This window comes from Vitis vinifera, chromosome 18, assembly GCF_030704535.1.
Source record: "Vitis vinifera cultivar Pinot Noir 40024 chromosome 18, ASM3070453v1".
Lineage (NCBI taxonomy): Eukaryota > Viridiplantae > Streptophyta > Magnoliopsida > Vitales > Vitaceae > Vitis > Vitis vinifera.
Genome location: NC_081822.1, coordinates 12,717,874 through 12,745,782, shown reverse-complemented (window position 1 = coordinate 12,745,782; position 27,909 = coordinate 12,717,874). Strand labels below are relative to the sequence as shown.

General features: G+C 36.5%; 2 protein-coding genes across 2 annotated transcripts; both read right to left on the bottom strand.

The window, feature by feature from the left end:
• Positions 1–348: 348 nt before the first annotated feature.
• On the bottom strand, positions 349–23,323 carry LOC100259195 (protein FREE1). Its single transcript, XM_002271069.4, has 10 exons — positions 21,910–23,323; positions 20,896–20,982; positions 20,638–20,769; positions 19,950–20,081; positions 16,127–16,192; positions 15,917–16,027; positions 8,814–8,903; positions 7,907–7,940; positions 785–855; positions 349–664 (listed from the first exon to the last, which is right to left on the bottom strand). The coding sequence occupies exons 1-10, from the start codon at positions 22,864–22,866 to the stop codon at positions 587–589; spliced, it is 1,758 nt and encodes a 585-aa protein (XP_002271105.1). The 5' UTR covers positions 22,867–23,323; the 3' UTR covers positions 349–586.
• Positions 23,324–25,111: 1,788 nt separating this feature from the next.
• LOC100252373 (probable BOI-related E3 ubiquitin-protein ligase 2) lies at positions 25,112–26,962 on the bottom strand. Its single transcript, XM_002279367.4, has 2 exons — positions 26,233–26,962; positions 25,112–26,120 (listed from the first exon to the last, which is right to left on the bottom strand). The coding sequence occupies exons 1-2, from the start codon at positions 26,548–26,550 to the stop codon at positions 25,578–25,580; spliced, it is 861 nt and encodes a 286-aa protein (XP_002279403.1). The 5' UTR covers positions 26,551–26,962; the 3' UTR covers positions 25,112–25,577.
• Positions 26,963–27,909: the final 947 nt, after the last annotated feature.

Sequence of the window (27,909 nt, the reverse complement as noted above, 5' to 3'; positions counted from 1 at the left end):
AATTAATTCCATCTTCACTTTTTATTCACTAAATCTTATGATTTAAGATCAAAATTTTCCTAAGTCCCTCCAATTGCAAAGTAAACATCTAAGCTAATCACTTCTAATGATTTTCAATGTATCAGTCAGGGGGAGAGCGGGAAGACATGCTAGGCATGATGGAACCACCATATAATTACAATTCAATATAATAAATTGAGATAAGCAAGCAGCTTTACTTTTTCCTGTAACAAAACACATCACAAATATCCATTCTCCCACTGAGAAACCAAAGTATCCCTCAAATATTTCCTATTTGGGTTAAATATCCTTCTTTCGTGTCAAGAAATCCACCCACTACTTATGCCATGAACCAAACACATCAATCCATTAGTGAATATAATGATCAATTTTATACATAAAAGGTGCCTTGATTGATAGGCTCCAAAGTAAAATTAACTTCATATACACACTGAGTTGATATCAGATCAAAGCTCACAGAACCAAGAAATTTACCAAATATCAAAATATCAACCAGTAGAAAATAATGAAAAATTTTAACAGAGACATGAGGCTGCCTTCAATGATAATTTGAAATTGTTTGCCATCAATGAGCACTCACAAGGAAAGGATGCTGGCAAACCCCACACTCAATGGTCTCAGATCCTGAGCTGGGAACTTGGACCTGCAATAATCAGCATTACAGCCACCACATTTATAACATTTGATGTAATAAATGTTATATTACATTTAACATTTAAGAATTTCAAACCTAAAATTCTACAAAGCTAAAAGAATTTCAAACCTGCAAATGGACAGTGCAAATGGGACAGGCAACTTCTTTCATCCGCTTCCCAGATCCATCAGACTTGGAGCCTGCAAGAGTAAAATCATAGCTCATAACATGAGGACTGGAAATACTTCTCAAGCTATTTCATTGCAAGGTGTTTGATACTCTAAAAGTGGAGCTAACATGATATCTTGACTTATCAATCACCCAACAACAGGAAGACATTAAACAAAGATTGAATCACACAAAAGCCAATTTTTGTGAACTACACAAGCCTAATCAAATACAGTGTGGAGAACGTACATGACATGATGGATGAGTGGACTCAAAGTTGTAAGTTCTAATCATGTTTAAGCAGTAGATCAAATACAGAATCTGATGTCACACCAATTCCACCCTTTCCCTTCTTGTCAGGAAAGGGTTTCAGAAGGGGCCTGTGATAATGGTTGTGGCCCAGGTGTGGAGCTTTTGAAAGTGGAAGCAAACCTTTGTCCCCTAAGTGTGGTTTTGGCTGACGGTAGCTCTGCAGCAATCTCTTCTGGGAAGGAAAGGGCTCTGGTAGTGGTAGAGGAAGAGGGTCAAGAGGAAAGGTACAGTGAGATGAGGAGGCTAGGGTTTGAGGCAGAATCTGTTGAGGCTTGGAACTCAAGTTGCCTCGCTCAGTTCAGTAATTTTCTGAGCATGCCGACTAAGGGCTAAGAGGAGAAGATCTTAGCTTTGCTTAAAAAATTGAAAATGAGAAAAGATCAGAAGGCCCAGTTGTCTGGTTCTAAAAAGAGTAAGATTGGATCCTAAAGGTTTGAAAGGGAGCTTAGAAGGTTGGAATGTTCAATTAACTTTAGAGGTTCAGGCTGTGGAAGAGTTCTCTCTAGACAGAATTGGGGTTTGGATCCTGTTGGTAAATGAGACTAAGAGGATGTTTGCTTTTTTAACTTTTTGCTGAAAGCAAATTGCTTTCAAACTTTAGGTTATTTATTTTTCTACTTTTTTACAACTTATTATAAATTTTTGACTGAATAGAAAAAGCTAAAATATTTGGCTCTTCTTAATAGAAAAAGTTACATGTTGGTTTTTCTTTACCTTTTAATACTTAATAAAAATAAAATATTACAAAAACAAACAAATTAATACTTAACACTATTAAACACTATTTAGTTTTAAATTCTATTTAGAATTGAAGAAAAAACCAAACACCACCTAAGAATTCTTTCATGGAATGTGAGAGGATCAAATCAGTGATTACGGCTCAGAGAGCGGATTTGGTCTTGTCTTCAGGAAACTAAGTTTTAAAGTCTATCGTGTAGCTTGGTTCATTCATTAGGAGTGGGCAGGTTCTTGGAGTGGGGTGCTCTCAATTCTCAGGTTATGGTAGGGGGGGTGTTAGTCTTTTGGGATAACAGGGTATTAAAGCTGATTGGTATGGAAATTAGGGATTTTTTGATTTCCAATCGATTTAAAAATATTGAGAATGGTTCTGTTGGGTTTTTATGGGGTGGTATGGCCACTACTATTGGGAGGCTCATAGAAGCTTTTTGGGAGGAGTTGGGGACTATCGGGGGTTTGTGTCAGGATCCTTGGTGCTTAGGAGGAGATTTTAATGTAATCAGATTCATGAGAGAGCGAAAATGAGCTTCTAGGTTGTCTTCAACAATGAGAAGATTTTCAGTAGTCATTGAGGACTTGGAACTGCAGGATCTCCCTTTGCAGGGGGGTTCTTTCATGTGGAAGGGAAGATTGAACAATCAATTTCAATCAAGATTAGAAAAATTCTTAGTCTCTGAGGATTGGGAGTGCTACTTCAGTGGGGTTCTTTAGTGTCTTCTCTGCAGACCTGTTTTTGACCACGGCCCAATTTTTGTTACATGGTGGAGGCATAAAAGGAAAGGTCCATCCCCGTTCAAATTCGAGAATATGTGGTTGAAGGAGAATGGTTTTAAGGATTTGCTAAGAATTTGGTGGATGCGTCTCCATTTCAGAGGGTCCTTCAATTTCATTCTATCTGAAAAACTGAAAGTGCTTGAGGCTATTTTAAAGATTTGCAACAGAGATGTGTTTGGAAATACTACTACTAGAAAAGAGGCAACCTTGAACCAGGTGCTGTTTTGGGATCTATAGAAGGGAATAGGGCTTTGTCTGTAGAAAACAGAATCTCAGGAAGCAAGCTATGGAGGAGTATAATAAGTGGGTGTTGATGGAAGAAACCTCTTAGAGGCAAAAATCTAGGGAGTTATGGTTGAGGGAGGGAGATAGAAATACCGGTTTTTTTCCACAAAATGGCCTCAGCTCATAAGAGAGGAAACCCAATGGTGAAGAGCAGGATCAATGGGACTTTGGTAGCAGAGGAGAGAGAGATCAAAGAAGGGGTGGTTCACTTCTTCCACTCTCTTTTGTCTGAATCAAAGGAGTGGAGACCCAACTGCAGTGAGCTGTCGGTTGGGGTCTTAGGAGGTGAGGATGCAGCGATGTTAGAGGTCCTTTTTTCCGAGGAAGAGGTATTCGGTGCTCTCTCAAATCTTAGTGGGGATAAAGCTCCCATACCCAATGGCTTCTCTATGGATTTTTGGCAATTCATTTAGGATTTTTTGAAGTAAGAAGTTATGGGGTTTTTTAAGGACTTTCATGAACGTGGTAGGTTTGTGAAGAGCATTAAGGCCTCTTTTCTAGTGTTAATTCCTAAGAGAGGGGGAGCTGAAGATCTTAGGGATTTTAGGCCTATAAGCTTGGTGGATAGCCTTTACAAGTTGTTAGCTAAAGTGTTAACTAATGGGCTTAAGAAGATAGTGGGAAAGGTTGTATCTAGGTCCCAAAATGCTTTTATGGAGGGTAGGCAAATCCTTGATGCCTCTTTGATTGCTAATGAGACTATTGATTCAATGCAGAAAGGCGATGGTGGTGGTATTCTATGCAAGCTTGATATTAAGAAGGCGTACGATGTAAATTGGAATTTCATATTTTGGTTGCTAGAAAAAATGGGTTTTGGAGCTAAATGGATTAGTTGGATCCACTAGTGTATTTCTATTGTGAGCTTCTTTGTCCTTATCAACAGAACTCCCACTGGTTTCTTCCAAAGCTCTTGGGGGGCTTAAGGCAGGGGGATCCTCTATCCCCTTACTTTTTTGTGATTGTCATGGGGGCCCTCAGTTGTTTGTTGAATAGAGCTAAGGGAGGAGTCTTATCAGGGTGGCAATTTAATGGTAGAGGAGGAGTGGGAGTGGAAATCTCTCAATTGTTGTTTGCATATGACACTTCAGTATTCTGTGAGCCTCCTCTGAATCAATTGACTTCTTTGAGTTGGCTACTTATATGGTTTGAGGTAATGCCAGGGTTGAGAGTATACTTGGAAAAAAGTGAGCTCATTCTGATGGGGGGGCTAGAGAATGTAGGAGAGTTGGCTCATGAGTTTGGTTGCAAGTTGAGCGCGCTCCCATCTTCTTACTTGGGTCTTCCCTTGCGTACTCGTTTCAAGGATGTGGAAATTTGGGATGGTGTGGAGGAAAGGCTTTGGAAAAGACCATATATTTCCAAAGGAGGTAGGCATACCTTGATTCAGAGTACTCTTTCTAGTATGCCAATTTATTGTCTTTGCTTTGTATTCTAAGGAAAGTTAAATTGAATTTAAAGCAGATCCAACGAGATTTTCTTTAGGGAGGTTGGGCTCTTGAGAGAAAGCCTCATTTAGTTAGTCAATTGTCTACTCAAATAAATGCAAGGGTGGTTTAGGAGTGAGGAATTTGGTGTTGATTAATAAGGCCTTCCTATGCAAGTGGAGTTTGCGTTTGGCACTAGATAGGGAGGCCTTTTGGAGGCAAGTTATTTGTGGGAAGTATGGGGAAGAAAAGGATGGCTGGCATTCTTGTGAAGTGAGAGAAAGATTTGGGGTAGTTTTGTTGAAAGCCATCAGGAGAGAATGGGATATGGTGGGCGGCAATATGGTTTTTTCTATGGGGAATGAGAGGAAAGTTAGATTTTGGTAGGACAAGTGGTGTGGAGACAATCCTTTGTGCACCTCTTTTCCCTCCTTATTTGCTATTTTGTTGGCTAAAGAGGCTTGGGTGGAAGATGTTGGAACCATTCTAGAGAGGGAGTTTAGGATCCTTGTTTCTCTAGACATCTCAATGACTAGGTGGTGATTGATGTAGAGTGTTTTTTTCCAAGATTGCAAGGGAGGAGGGTGTGTAGTGACGTGGAAGATCAAGTGGTATGGACAAAGTCAAAGGAAGATAAATTTATTGTCAAATATCTTTATAAGGCTTTGAACCAAAAAGACAAGGGGATTTTCCTGCAAAGTGTAATTTTTTGAGGCGCTCTTAGGCATCCTTTGTAAACTACCTATGTACTTTGGGGCACTTTTCTAAAGTGCCTTGTTTTAATATATTGCTATTTATCCATCAAAAAAAAACTTGAACTTGCCATATTGGTTGGACTAATAACTAGAATTCTTACCTAAAATATGAACCATTCTTTTTTTCTTTAGTCTTTATTTATTATTATTTGTTTTCTTTTTTTGACAGGGACTGTTTTATTTTTCATTCATTGAATCAAACCTAGAACATCCTCTCATCCCCACCCTATCCTTTTTACCACTTGAGCCAGGCCACCTATCCCAAGCTTTAAGGGCATTAAAATTGAACATTCACAAGGACAAGCAATAATTATCAGCATTAACTGAGATATAGTGATGAGAATGAATCTCCGATATATATATCAAGAAAGGGAATTAGAATTAGAATTAGTTACAATTAGAGTAGGATTAGTATTACTTGGAATTAAATTAGGAATAATATTTGTTGGAGTCTAATTAGGATTAGTTAGTTAAGTTATAATAAAATTAGAATTTAAATCATGATAGATTATTAGAGTCCTAATAGACTTTGGATGTTATAATTAGAATTAGAATCATAATAAGTTATTAGAATCCTAATAGACTTTGGATTTCTTAGAGAAACTTATAAATAAGCTAATCAACGTAAATCAAAGGGATGATTGAGATTAATAATATTATGTTTTCTTTCATTGCAAGGTTGCAACCCTCAATGGTTAGATTCCATTGATTTTCTTCTAGGTGAGACTCCTTCGTTGTTTTTTTCTTTTTCTCTATTTCTTATCTTATATTTTTCTCTACCATAAAATTTATTCCTTGTTCCTCTTCTTACACCCTAAAAATAAAACCCTAGCCCACCTACTCTTAAGTCTAGGCAACAATCCTAGGGTTGTCGTACATCAATTTTGGTATCAAAGCAAAAATTCTTGGCATGAAGGCATATGTAATTGAGGAGTGGAGCAACATATGCAAACATAGTTGACGGCTACAACTTTTTTATGCAGTCATTGGTGAACATACCAAGGCTAAATGAAGAGGAGGATTGGCGACGTACTAGCATCTTCCATACTCGTGTTGCTTTGCCAAGGGAGACTATGTACTTTGATTATTGATGGAGGTAGTTGTTCCAATCTAGCTTCAGAGGAGTTTGTTGAGAAACTTAATATAAAGACAGAAGATCATCCAAATCCCTATCAAAGAGCATGGGTAAATGACACATCTATTTTGGTGAGTTCTCGTTGTCTAGTGACGTTTAATTTCAATAATAATTTTGAGTTATCAGCATGGTGTGATGTTTTGCCGATGAAAGCCGCCCATATTATGCTTGGAAGACCATGACTTTTTGATGAAAGGGTCCAAAATGATGGATATGAGAACACTTAACACACTTGTGTGCAATGGGCATAAGAAGATCCTTCATCCAATGAAGGAAATTCCACCACATAAGCAACCAAAGGAAAAATTAGCAGCCTTAAAACTAGAAGAGCCATCAAATACTCTTACTAAAAAGCAAGTCGAAGTTACTAGAAATGAGGAAAAAATCATCAATGATGAATTTAGAAAGCAAGAGGTGATGAAACTAATCCTAGATCAACCAGTAGAAGAGCTCAAGGAACTTGTAGAAGCTTCAGAAGAATCGATTCTTGACTTCCCAAGGCCAAGCATTATCATGAGTGGTGGAAAACATGAAGAATCTACTAAAATTTCTTTTGAACATAGGGAATTCAAAAATCTTATTCTTCCACAAGACAATTCACAAGAAGAGTGTGGGAAACAACTTTCCACAAGCTTGTTGAAGACACATAATTATTTGGAGAATTATCAACTTGTTGTACAACATCAAAAAAATTTTCAAAGTCTAGTATTTATTTTGCATGAAATTGAACAAGTTCAAGAGATCCTGAGATCCTATCTTACCATGGGAAAGAGACGACGAAGAAAGAAAGGGTGGAAGGCATAGCTTGGAATTTCAATTGATCGTGGAAAATCACTAAAACTCAAGGTCAAGTTTTTTTTCAAGTCGGGGGGAATTGATGAGGATGAATCTCCAAGATATATATATCAAGAAAGGGAATTAGTATTAGTTACAATTAAAGTAGGATTAATATTACTTAGAATTAAATTAGGATTAATATTTGTTGGAGTCTAATTAGGATTAGCTAGTTAAGTTATAATATAACTTCAATTTCAATCATGATAGGTTATTAGAGTCATAGTAGACTTTGAATGTTATAATTAGAATTAGAATTAGAATCATAATAGGTTACTAGAGTCTTAATAGACTTTGGATTTCTTAGAGAAACCTATAAATAGGATAATAAATGTAAATCAAAGGGATGATTGATATTAATAATATTATGTTTTCTTTCCTTGCAAGGTTGCAACCCTCAATGGTGAGACTCCATTGATTTTCTTTTAGGTGACTCCTAGAAGGCCTTAATGAGACTCTAAGGTTTTCGATCTTTTCTTCGTTCTTTTTTTCTTTTTCTCTATTTCTTATCTTATATTTTTCTCTACCATAAAATTTATTCCTTATTCCTCTTCTTACACCTAAAAATAAAACCCTAACCCACCTACCCTTGAGTGTAGGCAACTATCTTAGGATTGTCCTACATCATAGACTTTAATTATGAAGATTGCCAACTAAAGAACCCCTATTGAGTGAGCTCGCAGATATCTACTAGTTTCATTTCATAGGTCCTGTAGTGCACATACATATACAAAATGTGGAACAAGATAACAGATAAGACTACAGGCTAAAGCATATACAACTGCCACCTCTGATATAAAACAAATATTCCAGCACAGAAGATTACCTGATGATGCCTTGCGATTTCTCTCCATCTCCTCCTGTCACAAATCAACACCATCAGGACAAAAACAAAACCAAAAGTAGACATACAGGCATATAAAAGAATAGATGCTCCATGGTGGCAAAATCTAAATCTAGGATCCAATATTTTATTAACCAAAACTGCAAGAAGCATTTCCAAATTCAATGAAATGTTTTGCAAAGTCAAATTTATTCAGGTATCATAACAATAATCAGCAACTAGATCTAGTGTGTTGGAAACGGAGACCATGAGGAAAGAGTTAATGGGATTTTGAAAACAAGTAATTATTGCTGGGTGATGCCGGAGCCAGGAACAGTTAAGTAGAGCAAATTGTAACAAGGTAGCCATAATGGAAGATATAGCCAGATCACATCCTTTTCAGGAAGATCTAATGCTTATTAGGTATTTATATGTTAATGAAAATTTAAAATTTTTTCCAGAAGGGGAAAAAAAATAGAAGAGGAAATTACAACAAGATTAATGGATTCAAAATTGGTCAATCAGAAGGTAATAAGAAACAGCTGCAGGTGAGTACATCCACGGAAGAGAAATAGGAAGGGCAGAAGTGACTCATAGTTTAGTAGCAGCTTTCATAAATACAGGATTCACCCTCAAAATAAGAAATCTGAACATCCTCACTAGAAAAGCTTAACATGTTTAACAATTTACAGAATGAAATAATTTATCAGCTCAGCGTAGGTAGAGCAAGATGTGATTTCATAAACAAATTTAGACTCATCAGCACAAAAATAATGGTCAGACTTGAGTATTGCCATATTAAGCAAAAAAGAAATTCCTCTATTTAAATTTAAATCTTAATATTTGTACCATGCAGAAATGAAACTGAGGCATAAAACCCCATAGGTTTAAATTGCAAATTATAAGTCACCTGAAGTTTCCGTGCAAGATCCTCATGACTTTGCAATGCAGGTTTGTTGGCTGCTTCCTTAGCATTACTCAACCTCTGTGTCACTTCAGCCTGCAATGGAACATGAAATCAATAGATCTGAAGATATCGGTTTTATTTGCAAGATATACATGTCTATACAAAGTGAACCAAATGCTGCCTAAAAGGCCATCCTTAGAATGCTAATAGTTGACATTTGTGTCTCAATAGTTCTACCAGTTTCGTGTCTATTCAGTTTCCTGTCCCTTCAGAAACTACGAGGATATTTTGTTTGGATGTTTACGGGGGTTTATGGTCCTATTTTGGCTGTGAGAGAACATTTTTGGAATGAGTTGAGTGATATTAGAGGCCTCTAGAACAACTTTGGTGTGTGGGAGGGGACTTCAAATGTAGTGAGATTCCTGGAGGAAAGGAGGAACTGTCAAAGATTCTCAGTTTCCATGAAGCACTTTTCAAAGGTTATCAAGGAGATGTGTCGTACAGATCTCCCTCTGTCTGGTGGATTGTTTACTTGGTGTGGCAGATTAAATAGCTGGATCATTTTCTTGTGTTCGATGATTGGGAGAATCAGTTCAGTGGTCTGATCCAAAGCACCCTTCCAAATCCAGCCTTAGATCATGCACCAATCCTGCTTGATGGTAGAGGGATAAGGAAAAGAAAGACACCATTCAAATTTGAAAATATGTGGTTAAAGGTGGAAGGCTTCAAAGATCTTATCAGGAACTAGTGGGAGGGGTACAGTGTTCAGGGTTCCTTTAGTCACATTCCAGCGGTTAAGCTTAAAGCTTTGAAATAGGACCCTGGAATAAGGAGGTTTTCGATAATTTTTCCACAAAAAAACTCGAGGTCTTTGGTGTAATTAAGGTTGTGGGATGAAAAGGAAAGGGAAAGGGCCCTCACAGTGGAGGAATATGAGGTTAGAAGGGGGTGGTGAATGAGTTTACAAAATGGGCAAAGATGAAGGAGATCTCTTAGAGACAAAAATCAAGAGAGTTGTGACTAAAAGAAGGGGACAAAAAGACTAGGTACTTGTCTGGCAACTATTTTTTAGAATAGTTTTTTGTTTTCCAGAACAAAAAAACTAAAAAACACGTTTGATAATCAAAAACTGTTTTTTGTTTTTTGTTCTCTGAAAACATAAAATAGGGTGTTTTCAGATAATATCTTTTAATTGTTTTCAGTTATTTTTACTTGTTTTTTGAGAGTTGTTTTAAATTATAATTATATAAACATTTATAATGATTAAAAATAAAACTCTAGACATAAAAATTATTTTTTAAATATATTTAAAAATATTAAAAACATGTTACAAACATTTCAGGTTCCCAAACAAACTTTTACTCTACAAAACATCATAAAACAGTTTTCAAAAACTATTTTTAAAAACTATTTTTTAGAACTATTTTTAAAAACAGTTACCAAACAAGACCTGGATTTTTCCTCAAAATGATCAATATTCGAAGGAGGCATTTTTTGGTCAAGTTAAGGGTAAATGGTGAATTGCTAGTCGGGGAAGACAACATTAAAGAAGGGGTGGCAAATTCTTTTCAAAGGGTTCTTACTAAGGCGGGGGAGTGGAGGTCGAGTATAGATGAGCTGATTTTTTATTCCTTGTTGTTTGCAAATTTAGAAGCCTTAGAGATCCCCTTCTCTAAAGAGGTCTTTACAACTTTATCTAGCTTGGGTGGTGATAAGGCCCCTAGTCCGAATGGCTTTTCCTTGGCTTTTTGGCATGTTGTTAGGATTTTGTGAAATGTGAGGTTATGGAGTTTTTCGGAGAATTCTATAACTTAGGGTACTTTGAGAGGAGTTCAAATGTAATGTTTTTAGTATTGGTGCCTAAGAAAGGGGAGGCAAAAGATCTAAAGGACTTTAGACCTATTAGCTTGGTAGGAAGTTTATACAAACTCCTAGCTAAGGTTCTAGCAAACAAACTTAAAAAGGTGGTCGATACCTTAGTCTCAAATTTTCAGAATGCCTTTGTGATAGGGAGACAAATTTTAGATGTTTTGATAACAAATGAGGCCATTGATTCTAGATTTAAAGACAATTTGAGAGAAATGTTATGCAAGTTTGACATTGAAAAGGTTTATGACCATATGAATTGGAGTTTGTCCTTGTAGTTTTGGAAAATAAAAATTTTTGATAGGCTTGCAGTTCTAGAAAAAAATGGTATTTGACTCCAAGTAGATAGGATGGATTAGATGGTGTATCCTCACAACACGTTTTTCTGTCTAGGTAAATGGTTCCCCTTCAGGCTTTTTCCAAAGATCTAGGGATTTGAGACAAGGAGACCCTATGTCTCCTCATTTGTTCATCTTGGCAATGAAGACTCTCTCCAACTTACTCTTTAGGGAAAGGGAAGGTGGTTTATTGATGGATTCATAGTCAAAGGAAGGCACGATGTGGGAGTAGAGGTTTCCCATTTGGTTTTTTGCAAATGATATCTTCATCCTTTGAGATGCTAGTAAGGAAAATCTAAAGCACTTGAGTTGGTTCTTCATGTGGTTCAAGGCATGTTCATGGCTCAAGATTAATCTGGAGAAAAGTGAGTTGATTCTAGTTGGGGATGTCCCAAATATGGAGGAGCCTTGTTAAGGTTCTAAGCTGCAAGGTGGGTGCAGTCCCAACCACCTAATTAGGTCTCCCTTTGGTTGCTCCTTACAAGTCTTCTAGGGTTTGGGAAGGGATGGAGGAGTGATTCCAAAAAAGGCTTGCTTTGTGGAAGAGCTAGTATTCCTCAAAAGGTGAAGACAGATATTAAGAGCACCTTATCTAGCTTACCAATTTGATTAAGAGGCAGTAACTCTTGAACTCCTATAAGAGCTAGCCTTTTTTACTTGGGAAGCAACTTAGACCAAGATTTTAACTCAAGATCAGCTCAAAAAGAGGGGTTGGAAGATGCCTAATAGATACTATATGTGCAAAGCAGAAGAAAAAATAGGTGATCATTTTCTCCTTCATTGTTTGAAAGTTCGCATTTTGTGGCAATTGATTTTAGCTCTACTTTATGTATAGTGGGTGATGCATGCTTCAGTGAGAGGGTTGCTCTTGAGTTGGAGAGGCCATTGTGTTGGCAAAAAAAAAGGAAAAAGACTTCAAAAGTTGTTCCTTTATACCCTTTTTGGTCCATTTAGTGGGAGAGAAATAAGAGTCTTCAAGAATTGTGAAAGTTTGGACTAAACAATTAAAAGTTCTTTTTTGTATCTTTTTTGGAATTGGGTTTGTACATTGAGAATAGATCTATGTCGATTTTAGATTTTGTGGACAAGTTAGGCTTTTTGTAGGGTGTGGTTACTAGTTTGTTTGTATTAGTGCCTTCTTACTTTTTGGTTACTTGGTATACATCGTGTATACTTTTTAAAATTTTAATACAATCTGCATTCACTTATAAAAAAAAAAAAGTCTATGCAAGTGTGTGTACCAAACATGAATAGGATGATAACTAGAGTTTTGGGTCAAAATGGCCCATTTTTTAAACTTAACGTTGAAAACGGGCTCATTTTCAAACTATTGTTCAAAATGGCCTCTTTGATGCCACGTAGGCGCCACGTAAGGGTCTCCAACGGGCCGGCTATCCGAACGGGCTTGCGGGGGCCGACTGGACGGGCTGTCCGGACGGGCTTGCGCGGGCCGGCTGGGCGGACTGCCCGGGTGAGTTTGGGTAAAAATTAAAATAGTTTTCAGTTTTGAAGGGAAAGGGATTAGAACCCCTTCCCTTATGAATCCATAAGGGAGCTAGCCACCAATTGAGCTAGCCCTCTTTTGTGTAAGTATTTTGCATTAGTTATATATATATTAAAAACTCAATTTAATTAAGCCCAACAGCTGCAATGGGAGGGCCTCGGTTTTTTGTAACAATAATTTACTCTCCTTGTAGCCAATTCTCACCAACCAAACATAGCAACAAAACACAATCAACACAGTCACAATCAACACAGCCACAATCAACACAGCCCAACAAAAAAAAATTCTAAAAACCGAGATTTTGAGATGGGAAAAAAAATTGAAAAGTGCCAAAAACTTTATATAAGCCAAAAAGAAGATTATGACTCACCTTAAACTTTTTTGTAGCTCCACCGTCTTTTTTAGTGGCCCACTGGTGGGGCTAGGGTTTACAAAAAAAAATCGCACAGAGAGATAGCAGAATGGGAGAGAACAGAGCTCGGGGATGGCTGGAGAAAAGGTGAAGTAAAAAGGGTATAAAATATTGATTTTATGGGCTGATGTGGCTTCAAAGGGCTATTTTGAACAATAGTTTCAAAATCAGCCCGTTGTCAACTTTAAGTTTAAAAAGTGGGCCATTTTGGCCCAAAAGTCGAGGACTTGAGTGTGAATTCATCACAGAGCATAGTTTGGGACTTTTGGGCCAAAATGGCCCACTTTTTAAACTTAAAGTTGACAACGGGCTGATTTTGAAACTATTGTTCAAAATAGCCCTTTGAAGCCACATCAGCCCATAAAATCAATATTTTATACCCTTTTTACTTTACCTTTTCTCCGGCCATCCCCGAGCTCTGTTCTCTCCCATTCTGCTATCTCTCTGTGCGATTTTTTTTTGTAAACCCTAGCCTCACCAGTGGGCCACTAAAAAAGACGGTGGAACTACAAAAAAGTTTAAGGTGAGTCCTAATCTTCTTTTTGGCTTATATAAAGTTTTTGGCACTTTCCAATTTTTCTTCCCACCTCAAAATCTCGGTTTTAGAATTTTTTTTTGTTGGGCTGTGTTGATTGTGGCTGTGTTGATTGTGTTTTGTTGCTATGTTTGGTTGGTGAGAATTGGCTACAAGGAGAGTAAATTATTGTTACAAAAAACCGAGGCCCTCCCATTGCAGCTGTTGGGCTTAATTAAAATGAGTTTTTAATATATATATAACTAATGCAAAATACTTACACAAAAGAGGACTAGCTCAATTGGTGGCTAGCTCCCTTATGGATCCATAAGGGAAGGGATTCGAATCCCCTTCCCTTCAAAACTGAAAACTATTTTAATTTTTACCCAAACCCACCCGGGCAGCCCGCCCAGCCGGCCCGTTGGAGACCCTTACGTGGCGCCTACGTGGCATCAAAGAGGCCATTTTGAACAATAGTTTGAAAATGAGCCCGTTTTCAACGTTAAGTTTAAAAAATGGGTCATTTTGACCCAAAACTCTAATAACTAGTTGTGTGTCCTTTTCTAAAAGGTTTAACATGACTAAATGTCCCTAATCAACCAAGCAACATACAAACCCCTAAATCTTTCTCAAGCTTGCAAAATCATAATAACTCATCAATAAACCTAATGTTGGTTTTATTTATAAGATATACATGTTTATGCAAGTGTGTGCACCAGACATGAGTAGAAGGATGACTAGATGCAAGTCCTCTTCTGCAAGGTTGAACAACTAAATATCCTTAATTAACCTAGCAACATTCAAACCCCTAAATCTTTCTCAAGCTTACAAAATCATGATAGGTCATTAATCAACCTGACAATGCTCAAACCCCTGCACTTTTCAAAAGCTTGAAAAACCAATGAGAGGTGATGTCTCATTGCTGAACCAACTTCATCGATGGTCCATTTAATCATTCCCAGTTTTTTTGTTTCTAAACACACGACCAAACAACTGATTTTTTGTCTTGTTTTTAGTCTTTGAAAATAGTAACATGTTTGGTAATCCCAGTAGTTGCATAACTAAAAACATTGGGCTGGTGGCAGTGCTTCAACCTTCAACAACATATGGCCTTGAGTAAGGGTGGAAAAGGATGGAGAAGTTCAGTCTCCTTGCAAACAAACAAGAAAAGGGTTACTGTTTAGGTAGGATAGACGGATGTAGGCCAATGACTTATCCTCTGCCAGCTGCTTGTAGCAGAGTTTGAAGTATCAGCCTCGGCCAAGCCTGCCACAAAACAGATATCCAAGTTTGACTCGGAGATGGCGTGGATCAATTCAAAAGGAGAAGCAGCTTGGAACTTGAGCCTTGAGGAAAATCAATCGCAGATGGTTTTATTCTCATTCACCCAGTTGCAGAGAAAGAAAAAAAAAATGGGTTTGATAGAGAAGAAGAGGGCGGGGAGGATGAAGAAATGGGTCTTGGATAATGAGGTAATGGGTTTACCCGATGGGTGTTTGAGTATTTATAAAATCGGTAATGAACAAAGCAGTATTTATACAATGGGCAATGAATATAATGAGATAAATAGAAATATAAATATAATTGATAAGAATTTAATTTAATTACATTTTAAATAAAACAAGGCCATCAGAACAGTATTTTCTCCTCCTCTATTTGATTTTCTTAAAAAATCAACAGCAGAAAAAATGAAGCAGCAACATTCCAGAACAACCTGGGCATTTTTAAAGAACAAAATGAAACCAAACTGATCCAACAGTGAATCAATTTATTGGTAACATACCAAATGAGGAGTTTTGTCTACTACTTTATTTCATTTTATGCAGCAAGTTCTGGCTCTCACACATAGTTTTAGAAGACGTGCTTAATGCTTGGTCTAGGCCCAAGGTGCAACCACTCCCTAGTTACAGCACCTCGCTTATCAAGGCATCCACCTTGTGGGAGAAGTGTGTCTAGTCTACTTACTTTTCCTTTTTACATATTTTTATTCTTGAGATTTCTAACTGAATATTGAAATTTATGGAATTTCATTATTATTTTTTTTATGCTTCTTTTAACTGTTTAGAAAATAAAATATTTCCTTGATTAAATTAGATTTGATATCATATTCATATACTATAAAATTGATATGCATCTTAGGTCACATTTCACTTCACTCAAAAGCACACCTAGTGTTGTGCCCAAGCTGTAGGAGACTTTTGTGGTTTAGGTGCACCTTGTGCATTTTAAAACTATGCTCTCACCTAAAATGCTCTCAACATCAAAAGATACACTCACATTGCCACATTGCCGTTTTAGTGGAGCTATCTGTTTGCCCAAGTGCAAATTAAAATGTACTTCATTACAATTCTATTTCTTGTGCATTAAACTGTCCAATATTAATGGATATAGGGCAATCATCCAATATTACACTAGAAATTACGTAGAAAGGGATACAAAGAAAAATGATAAAAAGGGATTATAAGTGCATACCATGCATCGATCACAAACTCGAACTGGCTGAGCGCTCTCATCAGCTGTTAAAGCTATTCTACCATGAGTACACTTGTCACAGAAAATATCTCCGCAATTCCGGCAGTGATGCTGTAAATAAAGAGAGACAATACAAGGTTTACCAAAAATGCGAAATATCCATAAGAACATGAATTTTATTTAACACTTAACCCACAGGTAAAGGCATACCCTACGCACAAAAGCCCCAAAATCTGTCCCACAGGCTGTACACTTGGTAACTGCTTCATCAGGGACCTGAGAAATTAATTAAAACAAAAGGGCGGGGGAAAATGAGAAATTAAATTTTTAGAGGATTAATAGTGCACAATAATTATACCCTACTCAAACATGATCAGTCAATTCACAAGTTGGGAAAGAACCCATTCTTTTTCAGTAAACTCTCCCAAACCAGTACATGAAAGAAAATTATTTAATTATCACCTATTTCACAATTGGAAGTAAGCAAAGAGAGCATTGTGATTGCTTCCTATAAAGCTTGCTCAGCATTCACGTAATCTTTCTAAGAACGGGAACTGTTTATGTTTTAAACTTGCATCCACATAGTTTAGAAAACACTTCTGTAAGAAATACTTAAAATAAATTAAATAAACAGCTTCTGAAAATTTACCAGCGCCAAGTTTGAGCCATATATTGGGTAAGCTATATCTAAAACAAACTGAGACCCAAGAAAGGAGCTTTAACCCTTCTTTTTTTTCTTTTTTTCTTTTGATAGGCAAAATGGGAGAATATATTAAAAGTGCCTGAAAAGAGTGCACTCTGACACAACATATACAGATAGAACCCCAATCAGGAAAGCAAAACAGGAGAAAGAAAACAAAAAACAATCTCTCTCTCCTTACTTAGTACTCAAGCAATCTACAAAGTCTATCGTAGGCGGATCATCTATATAGACTCTAATCTAATCCAAAAAATTCATAAAAAGGAAGATTTGATTCCTTTAACCCATAATTTTGCATCTTCGAATGACCACCTATTCCTTTCATAAAATACAAAACAAACACAAAGGAGGGACCCTCGAGGCTCTCTTCTGCTTCTTCCTCACAAAAGAGTCATACCAATTCAGAAGAATTCCTTTTACATATGTCTACATCACCCAAAGTACTCTGAACAGCGAAAAACCCTGCTGTCATGTGATTATTGCTTTGGAACAGGGAAAGAGCAACTGACCAGCCAACTTTCTTCCCATTCAGACATGTAACATCAGTTCGGAATACTCCATCCCCTTCTTCTAAGCTGATCAAGCTTTAAGATCCTTGCCCAAATAGTTTCCCGAGCAAAGAAACTCACTTTTGTTGGCACCCATGGGCTTCAAACTAACGCTGCACTTCTTCCCTGAGCTAGGAAAGTGTAGAAATATTTGACAGAAAAATTGCCAGTCTTGGTTTCCTTCAAGCTCAACCAGTCCTCAACATCCCTTAATGAACTTGAATGTGGTCTTAAAGCTCCACTTCTTCCAATTCCCAATAATAAAGTTATCTACACAAGTAGGGACTCCATGCCCTCCTCCCCTGATCTGTTCCCACATCCCAACTACCCAAGAGTCTTTAGCATGACAATAGAGAATAACAACAGGCAGGCTACTTCCAAAGCACATTCATCGCATCATCTTTCCAAAACTTTACCCTTTTTCCATTATCCATGATGAAACAAGATCTGCTTCTAAATACCATCCAGTCAATTCTGATAACCTTCCACGACCTCACTGGATTCCAGAAGAAGCTTCAACCTTTAATAGTTTAAAATACTCCCTAGTTCATAACATTTCAGACATTTCTATCATGTAACCACATAGTTTTAAAAGGCGCAAGGCTCACCTAAGACGCAAAAGTATCCTATAGCTTAGGCGCAAGGCACAACACAAGGTGTGCGCCTAAGTGAAGTGAAACCCGACCTAGTATGCATATCAATTTTATAAAAAATGATCCAAAATCCAATTTAATCAACCAAAAAAATTAAAATTTCAAACATTTAATAAAAAAAAGTACTGAAATTATATAAATTTCAATATACAATTAAAAATTTCAAGAATAAAAAGTGTTTAAAAATGAAAAGTAAAATATACAAGGCGAGCCTCTTCAACAAGGCGCATGTCTTGGCAAGCAAGGCACTATAGCTATGGAGTGATTGCACCTTGAGCCTAGGCAAGCTTTAAGCATGCCTTTTAAAACTATGAGTAACCATCATCCCAAGATTCTCCTTTTTTTGTTTTTCAATTATTGGAATTAAAAACAGGGTCTAAGAATGTTAGTTGAACAAACACCATAAGAAATGTAATTCTCGGATCGGGCTTTAACCAACTCGTCTAAAAATCAATTGGTGTTCAATGAGGGTAGGCCAAACCTTTTCAGAGCCATCATTTGGGTGACCTATCCCCAGACTTAAGAGTAGCATTGTTGCATCCCAACAATCCCTCCCCCAACATGACGCTCCCATGACTCGAATCCATGACCTTTGGCTCTAATACCAATTCTTGGATCGAGCTTTAACCATCTCATCTAAAAACCAATTAGTGTTCAATGAGAATAGGCTAAACCTTTTATGGCATTCAACATCACACCCTGCGGGCTTATTCTAAAACCATCATTTAGGTGACCCATACCCAGACTTAAGAGCAGCATTATTGCACCCCAACAGTAATCATTCCACCAACTTTGGACAATTAGATAACTCACACTTGAGTCGAGCATCAGCACCCCAAAGCGAAAACCGATTGGGTAGAGGATGACATGTAAATTTTTATGTTACTCCCTATTTCAACATCATTTTTTCACAGGTTTCTACGTCATTTTGAGACCATCTTCTGCTATCAATTCCCAATTTCTTCCACATCATGTTAATCATATGTATTCATTTAGTCATCCAGCTCTCCTTCATGTGATTTCATGAATTTAAGATTAAAAAATGCATGGCAGGAATTCAATCAATGGTAAGCAGATGTTTTCTTTGTAAAGACGAGGAAGAACCCATTCATATCCTCTTTCACCCTGCCAAGACAAGGGTTATGCTGACAGTTGTTGTTTTCCTTGTTTGGTGTATCTTGGGTGTTATCTTCCACGGTCGGAGACTATCCCAAAATAGCATGACTCCTTTGTGGGGAAAAAACGAAAGGTGTTGAAAGTCATACCTTTGTGCATTTTTTAGACAATACGAAAAAAAATGAATCAAAGATCGTTTGAAAATGAGGAGCATTCTTATGAAAAACTAAAAAACATGTTCTTGGTAATCTTGCATTGTGGGTGAAGCTATACATAAATGGCGGTCCAATATTTTTAATTGATTTTGCTGATTGGTTGAGTTCACATTAAGGGAGAGTGGTTTTTTATGTTTCATCTTGTTTCATTGTGCCTTTCAATGACCGTTGTATATGTCCTATGTACTCTGGTGCACTAATTTTGGCACTTTTTTTAATATTATGCTTGCTTTATTTGCCTATCAAAAAAAATTATTTGTTTATGACTCACATAGAATTGACATGTAGTAGCATCATAGGACTCATGACATTGCTTACCCTGAAAAGAAAATGATATTATTTGTATATACACAATCTCATGTTCTAGCCTAAAGGTTTATTTCATGCACTAAGCCTATATTTTGCAAATTTTTTCTAAATCTGTAATGACGCAAGCATTAATCACTCAAAAACATTTTGAATAGCCAATTTGATAAAACAGACATCTAGAATTTCATCTCACGAAAGGCTATGTTCATAAAAGAGAGTGGAGAAGAAAGAAGTAGATGACTAAAGAGGGTGATTATCTCCCTTGAGGAAGACTTCTTTCTTCCTTCAAATATACTAATCATGAAAAGTTAATAATTTCAAGTACATAGACACCTAATAAGCATAAGAACAATAAAAGAACCCCACAACAAAACACACTCATTCCATACTTTCACAATGCATATAAGCAAATACAAATTTACAACAATATCATGGCCATTTTAATAAGAAATGCACAATTAAAATGATACCATCTCAAGAATTTCAACATACCCAATGATCTTTCTCCTCATTTCCAGGCTTTATTATGTTCATCCAGTCAGCAAAACCTTTCTTCTTCTCGGTAGGTTGCTCAGTTGTCTTTAAAGATTCGGAAGGCCTGCTTCTACCACCCATCTCCTTAATCTATATTTAGAAGAAGAAAAAATCTATTAGCAAAAATTACAAATAACTGAATGCTGCAGAGTAGTTCCTCCCTCTAGCTTAGATGTCCATGCGCAACAAGTAGAAGACATGATCAAAGTTCACATAGGAGCTTGGTCAAAAAAGAGACACCCACAACAAAAGTTACTCAATTAACACAGAGATAACAAAACATTCTCTTTCTATCCCTTCATACTGTTTTCTAACATTATAGATTTCGCAATGCATATCACTCGTATCATGAGTTTTCTTAAAGGGGGTAAAAAAATTTAAGGGTAGTTCAAATTGTTGTATCTTTTAAATAATATTCAAACAAAAAATGCCCGTGAAGTTCACACAGACACAAATGATAATGAATTTGAGAACTACCCCAAGATTACAGACAATGAAACAATCTTTTAAAGGGTCTAAAGTGAACTTCAAGGTTTCCCAAACTGGTCCTTCAAAATTATAAACACATGCATGTATAACTGAACTCTAAGGCATCATATATATTTATATAATTTTTTATTAATCATCAATGAACTAGGAAAACAACCTGCACGGTTGCAGCTGTCACTGTGTCCAAAATAGTATTAGTGGTATAGCTATTTGATTGCAGCCTGATCCGTCTTGGTTCAATATCCACAGAACTTTTGGACCAAAATGCAAAAGTGGATGAGTCAGTGACCTGAACAAAAAGAGAAAACATTTCAAGATAATGCTACATATCCACCATAGTATACCATAACAAAATATAGTGCTAAAAACTAAGACAGTAGAGGGAAATCCAAAAAAAGGGAAGCAACCAACTCACTTCACATCTTGTTATTGTCTCAAGTGGATATATTCTCAATGTTCGACTAGTGCTGGGTTCAAGCATACGAATTCCATCCAAACCAATCTGAGATGAAAATCATAAATCAAAAGGTGAGTAAAAAAATTAGTAAATATGCAATAAAAAGGAGAAAGAAGCAAAACAAAACTTGGCACTTATATTATATACTATGATGAAAGCATTCCAAACTCAAGTTTTTTTAACATAAATAACTATACACATTCATTCCTCCAAAGGAAGCATGCAAATGCATCACATCCATTTGATTGGTCTACATCAACAAGCCCCATAAGTCAATTAGCGTTCTAAAAAACAAAAAATAAAAATTTTGGCAAATGGAAAATGGAACCAAAATAAGGCTCTGTTCTTCAAAAGAATAAGGGGATCAGAAAGTAAAATGCAGATTATTGTTCAACAAAAAAAGACAATCTATTTTGGTATTTCCTTTCCTTTCCCTTCCCTCATTCTTCTTACATCCAAAGTCCAAAATGGGCAAAAATCTTGTGACATTGGTAATCAGAGGTTTTAGCAGGATAGGACATCAGAACCAAAACTAATACATATAAAGAGTATGGATCCTTAGTTCCAAAGAAGAGGTCTTAATTATAGATGGGACGTTATAAACTTAATAACAAGCAGATTTACCAGTTAGGCAATTGACAAAAAATTGAATTCAGTTCAGATGAAAAAGTTTCAGATAGGTCTAAACAATAAATAAGTCCATGGCAAAAATTGATAAAACAAAGAAATAAAACATAAATCATAAAGCAAATCTGTTAAAGCGAGCTTAGAAATTCCTAGGAAGTTCTCTGTGACATCTTAGATCTATGAATAAAGTAAATAACCCAATGCCATTCAACTAACCAATATGATCAATCTATCTACTAATAATGATGCTTGTTCAACGAAGGATTCATAGACCACGCCACATTCTCGTCCTCATCAATTCCAATATGACTAAAATAACAATGAGATAAGCAAATCCATACGAACCTGACAAAGAACATCCATGGAGCTCTGTCCTCCACCTTCAGACAATAGCTTGACCCGAAACTTCTGCACCCCGCTCTTTACATCTTGCTGGGTCTCCGCCTTGGGCACTGCTCTCACGATCTTGGCAGATGGCTGGTCTTTACCAGAAGGAAAACTGATTGACCTCCCGTAATCATCAAAACCCACCCAAGTCGACGACTTTGGAGCTGTGCCTCTTGCACCATAGGGCTCCACCTTGCTCCCTTCGTAAGCATACACTCCATCACCATACCCATCATCTCGAATTGAACCTAGATCGTACCTCGACGACACCCCACTATCCGATCTCTTCGAATACATTTCGGATCCTAAATCGGACCGTGTCCGGCTATAGCCTCCATATCTACCCGAAGTTTCATCAAAATATCCGCCAGTTTGATCAAATTTTGGAGTAGTCTCATACGGGTTCTCGTAAACGGGCGGCACGGAAGAGCCTACGTGGCTGTACGAAGCCGAGTAGGCAGGAGGATTTGCGTACGACGGATTAGCATTGGAATTGGGAATAGGGTTGGAGAAATTGGGAGCCGTCAGATGTTGATCGTACTGTGGATGATACGGAGGCTGCTGCGCCGGAGGTTGATACGAACCCTGAGCTTCGAAAGGAGGAAAAGACGACGGCTGAGGCGATGGATTGAATGACTGCAAATTAGGGCTCGGAGAATATGAAGGAGCCGTGGGAGGGATATTGGGGACAGGCTCGGGATTTTGCGGATATGGAGGATACGCGGGGGTATAAACAGAGTAATCGGAGGGAGAATAACTAGTGGTAAACGGAGGCGCAGAAGCGTAGGTCGAAGGCGAAGGATTTGGCTGGGGATCGATCGGAATCGAATTAGGATTGGGGATAGGGTTGGGGTTAGGGTTTTGAGGGTGTTGATATTGATAATAGGAAACAGAATTGTAATCTCCCTGTTGCATTGCTATCTCCGAATTAGGCTTTCGCAACCAGAGGAAGAGAGACGAAGCACCAACAGAACAACTCTCTGCTTGCTATATTTCTTCACCTTCTTTCCCACGCAGAAAGAAAAAAAAAAAAAGAATATTGAAAAACCGGGGACTTCTTGCGTATGGATTACGTAGACGAAACTTTCCGTGCTTGATATTTGCCAATCATAGGATCATAGAGATGCGGACTCTGATACCCCGCAAGATCTAATCTTTCTCAGTCCAAAAAAATTATAATTATTTAAAAATCGAAACTAATTTTTCATATATCATTTAAGAAATTGGTAAATAAATTAGAAAATAAGTAATAATTATCTTATAAATTTAAATTTTTGGGTGATTTTATAGTTTCAATGATTTGAAAAATCCAGCTTGGGATGCACTCTCTTCTCTTTGAATTCAGACTTAACACCTAGCTTTAATAAGACAAAAAGCAATGAATTGATTGATTGAAAAACACTAAAAATCTATGAGTATCAATTATTTTTTTTCTTGAAAAATATAGAAGATTAATTTCATTCCGATTCCTTTGTGCTCCAAGGAAAGAGAAAATTTACCAGTTACTATTTATAATAAATAGTAACTTTTATATTTTATATAAAGAAATAAAATTTTATAATTTATACTTTCTTAAATAAATCTTATATATTTACTATTTATAATAAATTAAATATCTAAAATTTTCATATTTTTTTATATTTCACGATAAATCAAATAGAAAATTATTGAAATTGATTTCTGAAAACTTCTATTATTAAAAAAAACATAAAACTAAAAACTCATTTAACAACTATTTTTTTAGAATAATTTTTTAGTTTTCCAAATAAAAAAAATTGAAAAACTTGGTTAATAACCATAAAAATGTTTTATATTTTTTATTATTAATAATAGAAAATATGGTATTTTTAAATAACATCTTTTAATTAATTTTTTAGAATTGTTTAAAAAATAATTATATAAATATAAATAATGATTAAAAATAAAGTTTTAAATATAAAATTATTTAAAAATATGTAAAAAACAATTCAAATTCACAAATAAACTTTTGGCTCATAAAACATTATAAAATCATTTTTAAAACTATTTTAAAAAACTGTTACCAAGACTTAATTTTTCATTTTTCAACAAGATATTTATAATAACTCTTCACTCATTATATAGTTAAATAAATAATCAAAATAAAATGTCTTTTTCTTTGTAAAAATCATCGTCCATAATGTCCCATGATGGAGAATAATTTATCCTATAAGGAAAAATTATGACTAATGATTTATTTTTTCAATTAAAAAAATTAAAACATTTTATTTTGAAGTGGAAAATAATTCTAAGTGGAATATGATGTTAGAAATTGGGATGAAGATATTTAAATGATATGAAGATTTTGAGAGGAAAAGAAAAAAAAATTACAATTTTAATTTATAGATAATATTTATGGACTATAGTTTATTGTTATTTTATTATATGATAGTTTATATTTGAAAAATTAAAAATTAAAAAATGGGTGATAAATGTCTTTAAATAAAATAAAATATATTTTAATTTTTTATGTAAAAAATGTAAAACAAATATGCCGATATTTCATAAATGGAAGGGGTCAGAAACGAGATCAAAATGCTCCAAAAGACAACAATGAGTAAGTCGCGCCAACAATCGGTCCAAATCCGCTACTGTCCACCGCAATCAGATATAGTCAAGTGAAGGGACGGAGGGGCAGAGCATCGAGGCCGTCCAGGTGGACATCATCCACGCGTACGGCAAAGGATCCGCACCCAGCGGAAGATTGAGCATGAAGCAAGGGAACCAATACTCCCTCGGAAAAGGTTATTTCCGCAAAAAATGAAAAACCTGCTTGGTGGGGTCCTACCTCCAAATCAAGTGGGACCCGGCCCACTGCCACATCTTCATTTGCCTTTTAACACGTGTCCCACGAGTACAAACACACCAGTTTCCAGTGCTATTATTCGATTAACTTAAATAAAATCTATACGTATTTGGATAAAGAACATTCAATATAAAACGTATAAAATATTAATAAGAATTACAGCAAAGACCCAAAAATATCGTACTTTAATTCTCATAAAAGAAAAAACCCAGTTCCTGATTTGAAATTGATTTGTTCAAAAAGAAAATTAATTGTGGCAGTCTAAATCAAAAGAGAGACAGGGAGAGGGAGAGGGAGAGGGAGGGGGAGAGGGATCAGCCTGTAATGGCGGTTCCATGATAAATGACAGCTTTGCTTTCAAATCTCGGGTGTCAGTTAACAGGACACTGTTACGGCTAAGGGAGCTGCCAATTTCTTCTCCTTGTAAACCACAACAGAAAGAGAAACAAAATAACAAGAGAAAAAGAAAAGGTGCAAATCAGTCTCTATCGCTAAATCAGGAAAATTAATAAAGCCAGAAAAGGAAAAGGCACCGAGATTCTCATCCTGCAATTTCACAATGCTACTGCTATCATCATCATCATTTCGATTGAGATGGGCCGTCCGTTGTACGCCAAAAAAAATTGATATCAGAGAGCCCGGAAAAAGAAAATGAGGAACGCCATGAACACCGTAAAGGAATCCAAAAAGTGTTCTTCCCAAAAAATTTTCCTTTCCTTTTTTTTTTTTTTTTTTTTTTCTTTTCTGTTTTTTCCATTGCTTGGGCCTTTTTCTTTTCATTTTTTCTCTTTTAATCTTCTTCTTAGACCAAGAAAACCTCCATGCTTGCCTCCTTTACAGATTTACAGACTGGGCAGCAACCAAGAAGGGGCTCACAAGACTTGCACGAACAAAGGTGTCTGCAAGGGAAGAAAAGAAAGCACGAGGTCCGAGAATTACAGCGTTTGCATGCCATCTTTTTGCACTGGTCTTTCACTTCTTCTCCTCCTTCTCCTCTGTCTCTTCCCCTGCCTTCGTCCTCTCTTCTGTCAATGGGACCACCCCCATACGACTCTGCATCTTCGGCTCCGTTGCTCAGCAATAAGTGCGTTTCTCTGACCTGTTCCAGCATGTTGTTTAGATATTTGACCATCGCTTCGTTCTCTGTCGCCACTCGCTGCCATCCTTGGCTTTCCACTTCTCTCCTTCTCAACCAATCTTCCAGCTCCATCATCTTCTTCGTCGCTCTTGCCAAGTCTTCCTCCTTTTGTCTCATTAGGGTTATAGTCTTTGATTCCAATCTGTTCAACAGCGACCCCAGTTGTTGCTTTCGTTGTTCTTGTAAAGCAAATTTCAATCTCTCAAGCTATTGCACAAAATATCAACAAAACTCAAATTCAAAGAAAACACAAAAAGAAAAAAAAAAAGAAAAAGAAAAAAAGAAACCCCTTATTAAAAGAATAGACATTGTTTCTGACCTGAAAATGAAGAAGCCAATCGATTTCGAGTCTCTGGGTCTCAAGCTGATCGGCCAAAGATTGAGAGAACGCCATTGGGAGAAGCTTATCACTGCTTGAAGAAGAGGGGAAGGGATTTGGACTCGTGTTATCGTCAACACAGAGATCCTGAATGCTGTAGTGGTTATGAAGATGATGAACCTGAGGCAGTTGCTGCGGATTGAAATTGGAAGCATCAACGTCAAGCCCAGAAGAAGAAACGGGGTTCACCCACCAATCCTGTACGCCACACATGGCCAAACCCATACTTTCAGAATAATACTGTGCATCAACAGCCATGCCAACCGCTACCAAAAAATCACGAACAAACGCCAAAGCAAAACTATTCTCTTCGCACACTCGACAGCCCTTTAATAATAAAAAGAACCCTAACGCAAACCAAACTGGTTAGGTTTTAAACCAGAAGAAAAAGGGAAATCATATTTCTTGTTAAATCAGAAGAGATGCATGACCCTCTCCCTCTCTCTCTCTCTCTCTCTCTCTCTCTCTCTCTTAATTGGTGCTTTGGTTTCTGGTTTAACTGAAAGAGACCATTATGAACGAAACCCGTGGACGGTATGGCATATATAAAGAGTGGAAAAAAACTGACAAATGTTTCTTTTCCCCCTCATTTATTAATTAAATTACAATTTATCCACAAGTTTAGTGTTTACCACCCCAACCTAAAAATGGAAAATAAATAAAGAGAGGTTTATGATTCTCTCCACCTCCCCGTTTCGTCAAAGCCCAAAAGCCTCGAAAGCATTTAAGAAAGGAGGAGAGATGCAAGGGAGGCGGTGTACAAAAACGTACGCATCCAGATTTTGTGACAGAAGTTTTGGAATGCATATATGTGAGATAAGAGAGATTGAAGGAAAATACTGTGACAAATTTTTGATTCAATTCAGACGTGAAAGGCGTCATAGGCATTGGAAAACTTGTCAGTTTGGTCATCGGGAAAAGCTGAAGATTGAGTTATCTTCTTTTTATTTTTTTATTTATTATTATTATTATTATTTTGAATATGAAAAAAAAAAACGCGAGAATAATCCGAAAATATGGGGTGCATCAGTGATTATTGTAAATTTTTTTTTTGAACGTGCATTGGAGGCTGGTGCCGTTTGGATTGAGATGAGGCTTTTTGATTGCCTGGCCAATTATAGCCGTTGGATTTGAATTTCTTTGTAGATGGAACGGTCCACCATGTATGAGCTGGGGAAGTTTTAAGCAAACACGTGTCCTCTTCTGGCCACGTTGCACCTTGAGACCTCCGCCTACATGTCACGTCAAATCTCGATTTACAGTGACCCGATCTTATCCGTTGAATGCAATGACCTTGATATATTGACCCGCACGTGGAGGGTTTTTGAAACAATTAGAGTGTGGAAAGAGGCCAAGGGTCGCCACGCGGTTACTGCACTCATCTTAAGGTCTAGGGGTGTGATATTATATATATATATAATTTTTAGAATAATTTTTCTAAATTATTAAATTATAAACTATATCATATATTTTTTCTTTTTTCTAAAAATATATAAAATTTGCTTTTTTCTTATTTACTATTTAAATATTTGTATAAATATATTAATAAATAAATAAAGATATTACAAATGGATTTTGAATATACATTTTAAGTATGATCCAAATATATTAAATTTG

Excerpts from the sequence above, each read along its gene's own strand:
- LOC100252373 (XM_002279367.4), bottom strand. The coding sequence starts at position 26,550 with ATGGCTGTTGATGCACAGTATTATTCTGAAAGTATGGGTTTGGCCATG. Across the intron at positions 26,121-26,232 it reads ATTGGCTTCTTCATTTTCAG|CTTGAGAGATTGAAATTTGC; the intron begins GTCAGAAACAAT and ends TTTGTGCAATAG.
- LOC100259195 (XM_002271069.4), bottom strand. The coding sequence starts at position 22,866 with ATGCAACAGGGAGATTACAATTCTGTTTCCTATTATCAATATCAACAC. Across the intron at positions 20,983-21,909 it reads CCATGGATGTTCTTTGTCAG|ATTGGTTTGGATGGAATTCG; the intron begins GTTCGTATGGAT and ends TTTTCATCTCAG. Across the intron at positions 8,904-15,916 it reads GAGTTTGTGATCGATGCATG|GCTGAAGTGACACAGAGGTT; the intron begins GTATGCACTTAT and ends GTTCCATTGCAG.